Source organism: Orycteropus afer, unplaced genomic scaffold (genome assembly GCF_000298275.1).
Source record: "Orycteropus afer afer isolate SDZICR_OR568_19922 unplaced genomic scaffold, OryAfe1.0 scaffold00744, whole genome shotgun sequence".
In the NCBI taxonomy this organism is placed as follows: Eukaryota; Metazoa; Chordata; class Mammalia; order Tubulidentata; family Orycteropodidae; genus Orycteropus; species Orycteropus afer.
The window spans coordinates 536217-550559 of record NW_006922331.1 but is presented as its reverse complement, the minus strand read 5'-3'; the positions used below and the strand labels follow the sequence as shown (position 1 = coordinate 550559).

General features: G+C 52.3%; 1 protein-coding gene across 1 annotated transcript in view; it reads left to right on the top strand.

The window, feature by feature from the left end:
* The first annotated feature begins 1460 nt into the window (after positions 1-1460).
* SPECC1L (sperm antigen with calponin homology and coiled-coil domains 1 like) overlaps positions 1461-14343 on the top strand; it is an 85348-nt gene continuing 72465 nt past the window's right edge. The window contains exons 1-4 of the mRNA XM_007957392.2: positions 1461-1661; positions 4558-4711; positions 5731-7364; positions 9034-9241. Coding sequence (XP_007955583.1) covers positions 1506-1661; positions 4558-4711; positions 5731-7364; positions 9034-9241 — 2152 coding nt within the window. The 5' untranslated portion in view covers positions 1461-1505. The remainder of the gene's footprint in view (positions 1662-4557; positions 4712-5730; positions 7365-9033; positions 9242-14343) is intronic.

Sequence of the window (14343 nt, the reverse complement as noted above, 5' to 3'; positions counted from 1 at the left end):
TGGAGTCCATTCTGACCCACAGCGCCCCTAGAGGACAGAGTGGAACTGCCCCACAGGGTCTCCAAGGCTGACGGTCTTCACGGAAGTGGACTGCCTGCCTCATCTCTCTCCCTCAGAGAGACTGGTGGGTTTGAGCCTCCAGCCTTCTGGTCAGTGGCTGAATGCCTTAACCACTGCACCACCTGGCTCCTCTCATAGGCTTTCAGGCTTGATGGTTGTTTTGCTCTCCCTGCGCGTGGCCCAGCACAGGTTGGCTTTGCCAGTTCTGTTGGTAAGTGCTTCCTTGAGGCTGTCTCTGGCTCCCGCTCGGAGTGCTGTTGCCACTGTTCCAGGGCTGAACTCAAGGTGGGAGGGTCACCGTCCCATTCCTTACAGGTGTATGGAGTAGCCTTATGTCCCGAACCAAAAATTAGGGCTCACGTTTTGGTACAGATTTTTTAAAAAACTTTGGACTGTGATTTTGGTGGAAGTTCAGAGGGAGTTGGTTTCCCGTTCAGCACTTCACACCCATTTTGTTTCGTGACGTTGACAGCAGCCCCACCAGGTAACAGCTCTCCTTCCACTTCCTCCCTGTGTTTCCCGTTTCCCTTCCTCCTCTCCTGCCCCTTCTTGCCTCTGAGCCTCCTCCCTGGGCACCCGCTGATAAAGCGTGTGTATGCTGCCTCTTGATAACATGTTCTGGGCTCTTGATGGCGTGTGGGGGCCTGTCATGCCAGGTATGTGCACTGGGCACCATATGGGGTGAGCTGGGAAGTTGCCCTCCCCCGATGATCGCAGAAGGGCTTATCCTCAGAGCACCTGGACGGACACTGCCCTGTTAGACGTACGGGATGCGCCCTGTGCGGATCCATTGTTCCACCAGCCCCTCGTGTATTCTGTTTACTGACTGAGACAGGACACAGTAAATCATTTCAAACTAGTGGGATCCAGGGGAGAAGCCTTGAAAAGGTTCTAAGCATTTCCCCCCTTTTGTTTTCTGTAGAGAAGTCTAGTTTTCCAATGTTTTTGTTGATGATCTGGTGAAAGTCTAAGACACTCTGGTGGCACAGTGGTTAAAGCACTCGTCTTCTAACAGAAAGGTTGATGGTTCAAACCTACCTACTGCTCTGTGGGAGAAAAACAAGGCAGTCGGCTTCCGTGAAGACTGACAGCCTTGGAGACCCTCTGGGGCAGTTCTCTTGTCCTACAGGGTTGCTATGAGTTGGAATCCACCCTATGGTGGTAGGTCTTGGCATCTGAGTTGGCAGGGACCTGACGGCTGTAGGTGATGGTGTCTGAGCTGGCAGGGACCTGAGGGCCAAGGATCAATGTGTCTGTGTTGGTGGGGACCCGACTGCGGGTCATGGTGTCTGCGTGGGCTCAGACCCGAGGGTGGTGGGTTGGGTTGGTTCGGTGAGTTCCTCAGCATCACGTTTCCACGGAGCCGTTTCCTGCTGTGTTCTCAGCAGAATACCCTTTTTCTGCACAGGTTTGCCTGTAAATGCACCGCGCGTTGGCAGCCCAGAATGAAGAAGGCAAGCAGGAGTGTCGGCTCAGTGCCTAAAGTGTCCGGGCTCGGCAAGGCGCAGACCGCAGACAGAGCCAAGCCTGAGAGCAGCGCCCCCGCGCCTGCGGGAGGCAGACCCGCCAAGGCAGGGGCGGCAGCAGCATCGCTGTCCAAGGTATGGAGAGGTGACTGTGGGACGTGACGGGTCGGGAGAGGATTGTCACACACTTAATTATTGTTATTTCCTTGTTCTCGTTTGTCTACCAAGAGAGCTGCCCCGTGGCCCACATGGGCCTGCTTTGTTGTTCAGGGGCAGAGGTGGGTGAGAGCTGTCACGCTGCCCACCCTCAGAGATGCTTCACGCTCTGTCGCGTACGCTCTGCACTGTGGTCCGTGCCAGCTTTGTTGTTTGCATAGGTGCTTGTGGAATCTCAGTGCCTGTCACCTGGGCTCAGTTACTGGTCACCTTCAGAGAGCTGCAGCCCCCAGGGATGCAGGGCACCCTGCACGCTGCGGCAGTGGGCGTCCCCGGATGCAGGGCCAGAGGGCTGCACATCCCAGGGCAGAACCTCACAAGACCCTCAACACTAGCCTCCTTCTTGACCCTGCTGTTTAATTATTAAATGAGGAGTGTTGAGGATGTAGGGAGCTCTGGTGCCATAGTGATTAAAGCACTCAGCTGCTAACCAGTAGGTCACTGGTTCAAACCCACTAGCTGCTCTGCAGGAGAAAGATGAGGCAGTCACCTTCCGTGAAGACCGGCCGTCTTGGAAACCCTCTGGGCCAGTTCCACTCTGTCCTCTAGGGGCGCTGTGGGTCAGAATGGACTCCACGGCAGTGGGTGTGGTTTGGGCTTTGCTTCTGTGAAGACTGACAGCCTTGGAGACCCTGTGGGGCAGTTCCACTCTGTCCCCTAGGGGCGCTGTGGGTCAGAATGGACTCAGTGAAGATGGATTTGGTTTCATTTTATCAATCTTTTATTTTTGGTTAGTCTTATTTTGTGTTTTGTTAAAGAAATCTTTTCCTATGCCAAGATTAGGAAGATGGTCTCCTATGTTTTCTTCTTCTATTTTTACTAAGATTTTCAGTCTATCTGGAGTTAATTGTTAATTGTGCTGAAAACGTATGTAATACAGCATTTGCTATTTCAGTGGTTCCTGCACAGGTGGTTCAGTGACACTGGTTACATTCGTCGTGTTGTGCGACCCCCTCCCCGTTGTCCTTTCCTAACTGTCCCACCACCATCCGCAGCAACTCAGTGCCCTGTGCAGTTACCACCTATTTTGTTTAGAAGACACACAGCAGAACGTAGACCAAGCCCAACAGTTCCTGCATGGACCCTTTGATGACATCCTTCAAATTGTGTAATCACACTCACCCTCCTTTTCTGAACCATTCCTCCCCCATCAGTGTGAAGTCACTGCCCCCTAAGTCTTCCCAGCCACTGTTGTCACTCCAGTCTCAAGACAGATGTCTTTAACATAGTTCTTCAGAGGCCACAAAACGCAGGGCAGACTTTCTTCACTAGTTAACCTAAACTGTAGTGTGGTTTTAAGAAGACTTTAGGAAGGGGCAGGTATGAGTGGGAAAGAAGGACACAGGGAAGGAGTAACCCCAGGGAGGAAGTGGGGAGACAGCTGTTGCAGGCTGGGGATTGCAGGCAATGACGTGAAAGAAAATGTCTAGGAACTGCTGTGTGGAAAGTGAATTTACTCAGTAAATTTCCACCCAAATCACAATAAAAATTATTTGAAAAGAAAAAGAGAAGTCTTCAGGGAATGTTCTTGGTTTCAGGTTTAAAGGTTGGCTCAGGACAATAATTTCATGGGTTCATCCACCCTCCATGGCTCTAAAAAGTCTGGAGTCCATGATGCGGAAAGTATAGAGTCATAAATCAGTTGACCATAGGTGTGTGGGCTTATTTCTGGACTCTCAGTTCTGTGTGTCTGTTGTTATTCCAGTACCAGGCTGTTTTGATTATTGTAGCTTTATAGTATGTCTTCGAATCAGGAAGTGTGTGTCTTCCTATTTTGTTCTCTATCAGCATTGTTTTAGCTATTTGGGGCCTCTTGCCTTTCCATAGAAAGTTGAGGATTGATTTTTCTATTTCTGTTTTTTAAAAAAAGGCTGTTGGAATTTTGATCGAGATTGCATTAAATCTACAGATTGCTTTGGGTAGTATTGACATCTTAACAGTATTAAGTCTTGCAGTCCCTGAACATGGGGCATCTGTCCATTGGCTGAAGTCTTCTTTCATCCCTTTCAGCAGTGATTATAGTTTCCATCGTGTAAGTCCTTCATGTCCCTGGTGGGAGTGTTCCCAGGTGTTATCTGACTCTCTTGGATGCTATTGTAAATGGAGTTGTTTCCCTATTTCCCCCTCAGATTTCTCACTGCTGGGGTATACAAACTCAGCTGGGTTTTGTTGGTTACCTTGTACCCCGTGACTCTGCTAAGTCCCTCTCTTAGCTCTAGAAGTTTTCTTATGGACTCTTTGGGATTTTCTGTGTGTATAGGACCGCATCATTCGAGAGTGGAGGTAATTTTACTTCTTTTCCAGTCTGGATATATTTTCTTTCTTTCTTTTTTGTCTTAGTGCTGTGGCTAGGATTTCTTATACAGTATTGAATAGAAGTTGTGAGAACAGGAACCCTTGCCTTGTCGTGATTTCAAGGGGAAAGCTCTCACTCCTCTGTGAAGTATAATGTTGGTTGTTGGCTTTTCCTATATGCCGAGGCATACTGAGGAATTTCCCCTCTGTTTCAGTCTGCTTTAGGGTTTTTGTCAAGAAGGGTACGGGCCTTTATTAAAGGCTTTTGCTGGATCCAGAGGGATGATCATGTGGGTCTTCTCCTTAGTTTGTGATGTGTGTATCGGTCACTGTTTTTCCTTAGCAATAATTTTACACTCAGTTCCATTTTCCAGTGTGTTTATTTTTGTCCTGAAAGCTCAGGCGGTCTTGGTGGTGCCCTGGCACATGACGTAGGGCCACTTCTGGCTTGGCCTCCAACGTTGCTTCCTCCCACCACCTCGTCCTTCCATCACTTTGTCTCTATTCTCTGTGCTTTCAGACCAAGAGCAGCGATGACCTCTTAGCTGGAGCGGCCGGAGGGGCGCCGGTGACGAATGGTCTTAAAGGAAAGAGAAGCACCTGCCCGTCTGCAGCCGTGTCTGCGCCCAACCCCGCCATGAACACCGTGGAGAGCAAAGCCAGGATCAGCACAGGTACCAGCAGGCGTGGTTAACGAGTGAGTGCCTTTGTGCCAGCACGGGGAGCTCTGGTGGTGTGATGGGTAAAGTGTGCGGCTGCCAATCAGGAGGTCGGCAGTTGGAGCCCTCTGGCTGCTCCATGGGAAGAAGATGAGGCAGTCTGCTTCCGTGAAGACTGACAGCCTGGGAAGCCCTGTGGGCAGTTCCACTCTGTCCTCTAGGGGCGCTGTGGGTCAGAATGGACTCCAGGCAGTGGGTGTGGTTTGGGCTTTGCTTCCGTGAAGACTGACAGCCTTGGAGACCCTGTGGTGCAGTTCCACTCTGTCCTCTAGGGGCGCTGTGGGTCAGAATGGACTCCAGGCAGTGGGTGTGGTTTGGGCTTTGCTTCTGTGAAGATTGACAGCCTTGGAGACCCTGTGGGGCAGTTCCACTCTGTCCTCTAGGGGCGCTGTGGGTCAGAATGGACTCCAGGCAGTGGGTGTGGTTTGGGCTTTGCTTCCATGAAGACTGACAGCCTGGGAGACCCTGTGGTGCAGTTCCACTCTGTCCTCTAGGGGCGCTGTGATCGACTCAGTGGCAGTGGGTAATGGCTGGTGGCATTGAGTAGACAGGGTGCACGGGTGATTATGTTGTGCTGTCTGATCGTGGACAGTTTCAGACGTACAGAGTAGTCAGATCAGTAGCTCAGCCCCATGTCCTCACCCCCAGCTTGTGCAGTTACCTGCGCAAAAAATTAAAAAAATCAAACCCTCTGCCCTAGAGCCAATTCTGATTCTCAACAACCCTAGAGGACGGAGTGGAATTGCCCCGCAGGGTGTCAGTCTTCCTGGAAGCAGACTGGCTCATCTTTCTCCCAGAGTGCAGCAGGTCTAAGGTGCCGCCTGTTGGCGAGCAGCTGTGTGCCGCAGCACAGCCCCAGCAGAGCGCCTGGGCGTCAGGGTGTGTCGGCCGTCAGCCCGCCGGACCAGGAGCACTGCTGTAAGCCTTTCTGCTGCTAACGAGGTGGCCTGAATTTCTTTACTTTGAACTCATAGGCACAAGCTCTTCAGCCAAGCGAAGCGTGTCTGCAGGGAATAAAGAGGCCAGCTCTACCAGAGAAAGACTGCGTGAACGTACCCGACTGAACCAGAGCAAGAAGCCACCCTCCGCAGGGCAGGGTACCAATGACGTGGTGCTGGCCAAGCGCCCCCGCAGCCGCACCGCCACCGAGAGTGACGTGCGCATGAGCAAGTCAAAGTCAGACAGTCAGATCAGCGACAAAGCTGCCTTGGAGACCAGAGTGAAAGATCTCCTGACGCTGGCCAAGGCCAAGGACGTGGAGATCGTCCACCTGCGCAACGAGCTGCGAGGCATGCGCGCCCAGCTGGGCCTCAGCGAGGACCCCTGTGAGGGCGACGAGAAGACCGCAGACAAGGGCGCCACCGCCGCCCACCAGCCGACGGACGTGGAGTCCACGCTGCTGCAGCTGCAGGACCAGAACGCCGCCATCCGCGAGGAGCTCAAGCAGCTGAGGGACGAGAACAGGATGCTCAAGGACAGGCTGAACGCGCTGGGCTTCTCCCTGGAGCAGCGCTCGGACAACCCCGAGAAACTCTTTGGCTACTCTTCCCTGAGCCCAGAGGTCGCCCCCGGGAGCCAGAGTGACGGCGGGGGCCCCCTGACCTCCTCTGTGGAGGGCTCGGCGCCCGGCTCCGTGGAGGACCTGCTGAGTCAGGATGAGAACACGCTGCTGGGCCACCAGCACAGCAACTCCATGGACAACCTGGACAGTGAGTGCAGCGAGGCCTACCAGCCCCTGACGTCCAGCGACGACGCCCTGGACGCCCCGTCCTCCTCCGAGTCGGAGGGCATCCCCAGCCTGGCGCGCTCCCGCAAGGGGAGCAGCGGCACCGGCAGCGAGGTGTCGGTGGCCTGCCTGACCGAGCGGATCCACCAGATGGAGGAGAACCAGCACAGCACGAGCGAGGAGCTGCAGGCCACGCTGCAGGAGCTGGCCGACCTGCAGCAGGTCACCCAGGAGCTGAACAGCGAGAACGAGCGGCTCGGCGAGGAGAAGGCCATCCTCATGGAGTCCCTGTGCCAGCAGAGCGACAAGCTGGAGCACTTCGGCCGGCAGATCGAGTACCTCCGCTCCCTCCTGGACGAGCACCACGTCGCCTACGTCATCGACGAGGACGTCAAGAGCGGCCGCTACATGGAGCTGGAGCAGCGCTACGTGGACCTGGCCGAGAACGCCCGCTTTGAGCGCGAACAGCTCCTGGGCGTCCAGCAGCACCTCAGCAACACACTCAAGATGGCGGAGCAGGACAACAAGGAGGCCCAGGAGATGATCGGGGCGCTCAAGGAGCGCAACCACCACATGGAACGGGCGCTGGAGGCCGAGCAGAAGGGCAGGGCGGCCCTGGCCGCCACGCTGGACGAGTTCAAGGCCACGGTGGCCAGCGACCAGGTCGAGATGAACCGCCTGAAGGCCCAGCTGGAGAACGAGAAGCAGAGGGTGGCCGAGCTCTACTCCATCCACAATTCCGGGGACAAGTCTGACATTCAGGACCTGCTGGAGAGTGTCAGGCTGGACAAGGAGAAGGCGGAGGCCCTGGCCAGCGGCCTGCAGGAGGACCTGGCTCACACGCGGAACGAGGCCAATCGCTTGCAGGATGCCATTGCTAAGGTACGGCTGACGGTGGGGCCTGGCCCGTGACGTGCTCGTCACAAGCCAGGCCTGCGGGTCTGCTCGGCCGTCAGCTCGTGGCGAATGCTTCAGGCTGGTTTTCTTTTCCTGGCATAGAGTAGAAACCAAAGAAAATCAAACCCACTGCCATCGAGTTGGGTCCAACTCACAGCGACCCCCTTTGGGTTTCTGAGGCAGTAAATCTTTACAGAAGTAGATTGCCCCATCTTCCTTTTGTGGAGTGGCTGGTGGGTTTGAACCACCAATCATCTGGTTAGCTGTCCCATGCCTTAGGCACTGTGCCACCACAGCTCCTGGGAGTAGAAAGTCCTCGTTACTATGCGTGATGACATCACTTTCATTCACTGGGCGTTTCCTAACGTTTCCTTGCCTGTGAGAGGATGAGGTGAGACTTGTTCCAGTGCCGGCATCCGTCCCTGGTTCTGGGTATGCCTGCCGGGCGCCTGTCACGCAGCCTTACGTCCTCTCGTAAGAAATACTGAGAGCCAGGATCCCAGTCTGTAGGGTTAGAGATGTCAAGCCCTCCTCCCTCCAGTCCTGTCACACTGGGAGTTTTTCAAATCAAATTCCATCATGAGCGAAAAAAATACTTTTGAACTACACCTACTCACTGCCAGGACGTCGGTTCTGACTCACAGCGCCCCTAGAGGACAGAGTGGAACTGCCCCAGAGGGTCTCCAATCATCTTTCTTCCTAGTGGGTTTGAACTGTAACCACTGCTCCTTTTTGGACTACGCTATAGTGGCTGCTGTTGGTAGAGGGATGTAGTGGTAACTGGCCAGGTTGTAGCAGTCTGGGGATGGGCCCTCTGGTTCACACACAGCGTGCTGGAGAGAACTCTGGGGGGCAGCCCAGGCCTGCGGGGGGTGGATCTGGGCACCCCAGTGCCTGGCCGTGGACGTCAGCTGTATGTGCAGGACTTAGCTAATTCCTTCATGTGACGTTTTATTTTTTGTTATTTTGGTGCGATGACTCTTACAGCAGCCCATGTTAGTATGTCTTTGACTAAAATTTGAGTAATTTAGACCTGAATTGTTTTTTACTGATTGCTTTTGGAGATACACAGTTCAGGAGGTGTGTTAACTTGTACGAGGAGCTCTGGTGGTGCAGTGGTTAACACCATCAGTGGGTAACTACAACATGGGTTCTCCAGGGGAGAAAGACGAGGCAGCCTGCTTCTGTGAAGATTAACAGCGGAGGAGACCCTGTGGGGCAGTTCCCCTCTGTCCTCTAGGGGCGCTGTGAGTTGGAGTCAACTCCATGGCAGTGGGTATGGTTGGGGCTTTATTTCCTTGAAGACTGACAGCCTGGGAAACTCTCTGAGTCAGTTCCACTCTGTCCTCTAGGGGCGCTGTGGGTCGGAATCCACTCCAGGGCAGTGGGTTCTTGTTTTTGCTTTATTTGAGGGGAACAATGTGTGTGTGTGTTCACTAGGAATTAACAGTTCTGGTTACGTTTTTTCCTAAGCTGGATCTGTTGAGTCTTGTGACAGTCCTACTGTACTTAGTCGTCTGCACCAACAGCACAGTTCAAAGGCATCAGTTCATCTTTGCTTTTCTTTATTCACTGTCCAACTTTCACATGCACAGGAGGTGCTTGGAAACACCATGGCTTGTTTTTCTAAATCTTTACAATCACCTTCCTGTAGGTAGAAGACGAATACCGAGCCTTCCAAGAGGAAGCTAAGAAACAGATTGAAGATCTAAACATGACCTTGGAAAAATTAAGATCGGAGCTGGAAGAGAAGGAGACCGAGAGGAGCGACATGAAGGAGACCATCTTTGAACTTGAAGATGAAGTTGAGCAGCATCGAGCCGTGAAGCTTCACGACAACCTCATTATCTCTGATCTCGAGAGTGAGTGTGGAGACGTCCGTCCATCTGTCCTACCTGTCCTCATTATCTCTCTGGAGAGTGAGTGTGGAGACGTCCATCCGTCTGTCCTACCCGTCCTCATTATGTCTGATCTCGAGAGTGAGTGTGGAGACGTCCGTCCATCTGTCCTACCCGTCCCCATTATCTCGTTTGGAGAGTGAGTGTGGAGACGTCCATCCGTCTGTCCTACCTGTCCTCATTATCTCTCTGGAGAGTGAGTGTGGAGACCTCCGTCCGTCTGTCTTAACTGTTCTCATTATCTCTGGTCTGGAGAGTGAGTGTGGAGACATCCGTCCATCTGTCCTACTTGTCCTCATTATCTCTGATCTCGAGAGTGAGTGTGGAGATGTCCGTCTGTCTGTCCTACCCATCCCCATTATCTCGTCTGGAGAGTGAGTGTGGAGACGTCCATCCATCTGTCCTACCCGTCCTCATTATGTCTGGTGTGGAGAGTGAGTGTGGAGACGTCCGTCCATCTGTCCTATCCATCCTCATTATCTCTGATCTCGAGAGTGAGTGTGGAGACATCCGTCCATCTGTCTTATCCATCCTCATTATATCTGGTCTGGAGAGTGAGTGTGGAGACGTCTGTCCATGTGTCCTACCCATCCTCATTATGTCTGGTCTGGAGAGTGAGTGTAGAGAGGTCCGTCCGTCTGTCCTACCCACCCTTGTTATGTCTGGTCTAGAGACTGAGGGTGGAGACGTTGTCTGTCCATCTGCCCTCCCTGTCCTCATTATCTCTGTTCTTGAGAGTAAGTATGGAGACGTCTGTCTTTCTGTCTTACCCGTCCTCATTATGTGGTCTGGAGAGTAAGTGCTGGAAACATTATCTGTCTGTCAGTCCTACCCTTTCTGTCTGTGGAACTGCTTCCCTGGGTCCTGACTCCAGCTGGCAGGGAGTTCTCTGACAGGAGCACAGCTGGGTGGGACGCGTATGCCTGTGACTGGTGCGTGTCCCTCGCGGCCGGGACTGTGTGTCCTGGTCCTGAGGGGGGCCGTGCCTAGTCAGGAAAACCATTTTCACGAAGAGCCACTTGTTGGGGACCCAGTGGCTGCGAGTCCTCGTGGCTAAAGGTTCTAGTGATTGCAGGGGTCTGGTAGCTGTGGGCCCCTCGTGCTCACAGGATCTGTTGTCTGTTGGCCCCCTAGCAACTGTGGGTCCCAGCAGCTGCGGGTGTCGGGACCAGCCCTGAGACTTGAGGCGCTGGCCCTGCGTCCCCTCCAGGCATAAGCCCAGCCCCTTGTTGTTGGCGTGTCTGATCTTCCTGTCTGTCACGCAGATTTCTTCACCTGGCAGAACTGAAACACAGGTTAGGTTTCTTTGTTCTGTTTGGTTCAGTGTTGTCTTTGGTGAAGATACACATGGCCCACCGTTCCCTCGCAGCACAGTGGCTGCAGCAGCCTGCTGAGTGACATGGTCACCGTCACCACGTCACATCCGCACGCTCATTACTGCCAGCTGAGGCCTCTCACCCTGTTAGCATCCCCTCCCTGCCACACGCTTCCCGTCGGCTGTAGACTAACCACTGTCTGCTTGCTGTCACAGAGTGAGTGACGCGCAGGGCTCCGGGTATGCCAAACTTTCATTCAGAGGTAACTTCTGGGGATGGTGTTGGCTTTGAGGTTTAAAGACTGTCTCCAGGCAGTAGTCTCAAGGGTCCTCCAGCTTCAGTGGGTCCAATAAGTGTTGGAAACTTTAAGAACTTAAACTTCTGTTCAACCTTTTTAAAAGCAACAACTTGTTTTAAGCTTTTTACTTTGTAAGTCTTTTAGACCTACAGAAAAAATTGCAAAGACATCACAAAGAATTTCTGTACAGAAAGTCAGCATCTGGGTCCAGCGGGTCTGGACGTCGTTGATGTTCTGTGCCGTCAAGTCGGACCCGACTTGTAGCGACCCCTCTTCAGGTTTCCGAGGCAGTATCACTATGGAAGTAGGTTGCCCAACCTTCCTTCCAGGGAGTGGCTGGTGGGGTTGAACCGCCAGCCTTCTGGTTAGCAGTCAAATGCCTTAGGCACTATGCTACCAGAGCTCTAGGAATTTGAAATTCTTTCACATTTAAAAAAAAAAAAAAAATTTTTGGCAAACCTTTTATTTTTATTGATTTATTTTATTGTGCTTTGGTTGCAAATTTACAAAGCAGATTTGTTTTACATTCAACAGTTCACGCCCATTTGATTTCACGGCCGATTACCATCCCCGACCATAAAAAGCTCCCCTCTCCTCCCTGTGACCACCCGCGCCCTGTGCCCTTCTTAACTACGCATCCCTGTCTGTCCAGCTTTCCACTGTGACTGCTGTCTGTCTGATGTCTCACAGCTGATTGATCTCAGGGGTGCATCTTCCTGGAGTGGGTGGGTGCATCACCCTGGGGTAGGTGTTTTGCATGTAGGTCATTATGACCTGTTGGGCTGAGAGCCAGTCCACAGACGTGAGTCCATTTCCAGGCCCAAAGGGTAACCTGAGCCCATAGTCTTGGGGGTTCCACCATTCTCCATCCAACCAGTAAATCTTGTCATTTCTGTGTTTCTGTGTTTTGTTCCACATTTTGCCTCCCACTCTAACCAAACTCCAAACCAAACTTAGCGCCCTCCAGTCGATTCCGACTCACAGTGACCCCCGTTGGGTTCCCAAGGCTGTAAATCTTTACAGAAGTAGATTGCCCCATCTTCCTTCCACGGAGCAGTGGGTGGGTTTGAACCACTGACCTTCTGCTTAGCAAGCAAATGCCTTGTCCACTGCGCCACCAGAGCTCCTTTTCCAAATGGTTATAAACCTTTTATTTTTGTTATTTTTTTCGGGCTTAACAAAAAGTACTTGCAAAAACAGTGCAGATTTGTACAAAGAATTTCTGTGAAGCCGTTTTGATGAGAGGCAGGATCTGAGTGTGTCTGCCTGCAGGTAGTTGATAAGTTACAAATGAGGAAAAAGGTGCTACCAAAAACTAGGTACTGGGGAAACTGGACCACTCCATCACTGATCACGTGACAGACAGATGCCCAGATGTGGACGTGGCCCCAACGGGGCTGTCACCTGGCTGAGAACACGGAGCCTCGGTTTAATCACAAAGAAACGTCAAATATGAAACAAGGAAGGTGCCAGTAAACAATAGGTGTCAGGGTGCTGTGTTCTTCCAAAATGCCGATCTCCACATGAGAAGAAGGCCAGAGGTCCGTGACAATTAAATGTAGAAACTGCTGTGATGGACAGTTACCCCCAAACTGGTGGTTTAGACCCACTGCCATCGAATGGATTCCCACCCACAGCGCCCCTAGAGGACAGAGTGGAACTGCACCTGGAGGGTCTTCAAGGCTGTCAGTCTTCCTGGAAACAAAGCCCCAACCACACCCACTGCTGTGGAGTGGATTCCGACTCACAGCGCCCCTAGAGGTCAGAGTGGAACTGCCCCACGGGGTCTCCAAGGCTGTCAGTCTTCACAGAAGCAAAGCCCAAATCACTCCCACTGCCAAGGCATAGATTCTGACTCACAGCGCCCCTAGAGGACAGAGTGGAACTGCCTCACAGGGTCTTCAAGGCTGTGAGTCTTCATGGAAGCAGACTGCCTCTCTTTTTCCTGCAGAGTGGGTGGTGGGTTCAAACTGCCAATCTTTGGTTGGCAACTGAATGCTTTAACCACTGCGCCACCAGTGCTCCTGGTAGATTAGGTACAAGAATCATATCACGATATGCTTGGAAAGTTGGTGACAGAAATGTGTTTATGTAAGAGAATATCCTTATTCATAGGAACCAGTGGCCAGTTAGGGGTAAAGGGCCATGAAACCCTGAAACGTTTCAGATGAAAAATTAGGTCTCCTTTCCCAGAGACAGATGGAGAGAGACTGTCGACCGAGGGCTAATCGGAGCGAAGGGTATGTGGGTGTTTCTTCCGTTTTTTCAGCGTTTTGTAACTTTGGAATTACTTCCACATAAAATGCATAAAACAAATCCTCGCCCAGCCTTCATTCAGAGTCCCTCAGACATGAACACATCTTGAGTTCTAGCACCCTTTTACTTTGCCCAAGTGGGGTTGGACTAGCAGGATGGGAGTGACCTTTCTGATGCATGGGTTAAAGCTTTTGCAGACCTCTGTTGGACGGCGCCACCCGTGAGGTCCAGCTGTCTGCTGAGTTGTCCGTGGGCACAGGTCGCCCTGAGTCGCACCTGTGTTCTGTGGCTGCACAGGTGGGGATTTGAACTGGTGTTGCTCAGGGAGAATGGGTGGGCCCTTGCAGGAGCCTCAGACGGGGCTTAGGACGAGGGGCCCCCTGGGGTTTCCTGCACCATCCTGAGACCTCCTATGCTGAAGTAGCGGACTGGGGTGCCGAGTGTCAGGTAGCAGAGAATCAGAGATGAACGTTCATCTAGATTTCTCTTAAAAAAAATTAGTTTAAAATTTATGTCTGGTTTGTTTTTATTTCATTGTCTCTGAGCTGAGAGGAATTAGCTAATGTTACTTGTTTAATAAACATAAGGGGTTCTAAAGCTCTTCACGGTAACTTAGACATTGATTGTGTTCTTCATCTGGTATCGGGGTAATCAGAAGGAAGCCTGGGGGGGTCTCCTTCCAGAAAGGCAGCCCCTGAGAACCCCACGGGGCCCCATTCTACTCTGACCCACGTGGGGGCCCCCCGAGTCAGAATCCACATGGCTGCCAGTGGGATGGTAATGCAAGCCTTTTTAATGTGTTCAGTGTCGAAAGAGCGCCACCTTGTGGTATGTGGGCCGATGACAAGAAGAATGTTAGAGGATCCGGATTCCAGGGACAGGATCTTACCCACAATGAGAATAGCAAGTTACTCATCTCTGGAATGAGAAACATTTAAAGAATTGAGCCATTGTCTGTCATTAAAAGGAAATCAGGAGACAATGGTAGTGTGAGGAGCTCTGGTGCCGTGGTGGGTAATGCATTTGGCTGCTAACCAGAAGGTTGATGGTTCAAATCCACTAGCTGATCAGCAGGAGAAATGAAGACTGACAGCCTTGGAGACCCCCTGGGTCAGTTCCACTCTGTTCTCTAGGGGCGCTGTGGGTTGAATTCGACTCCACAGCAGTGGGTGTGGTGTGGGCTTTGCTTCTGTGAA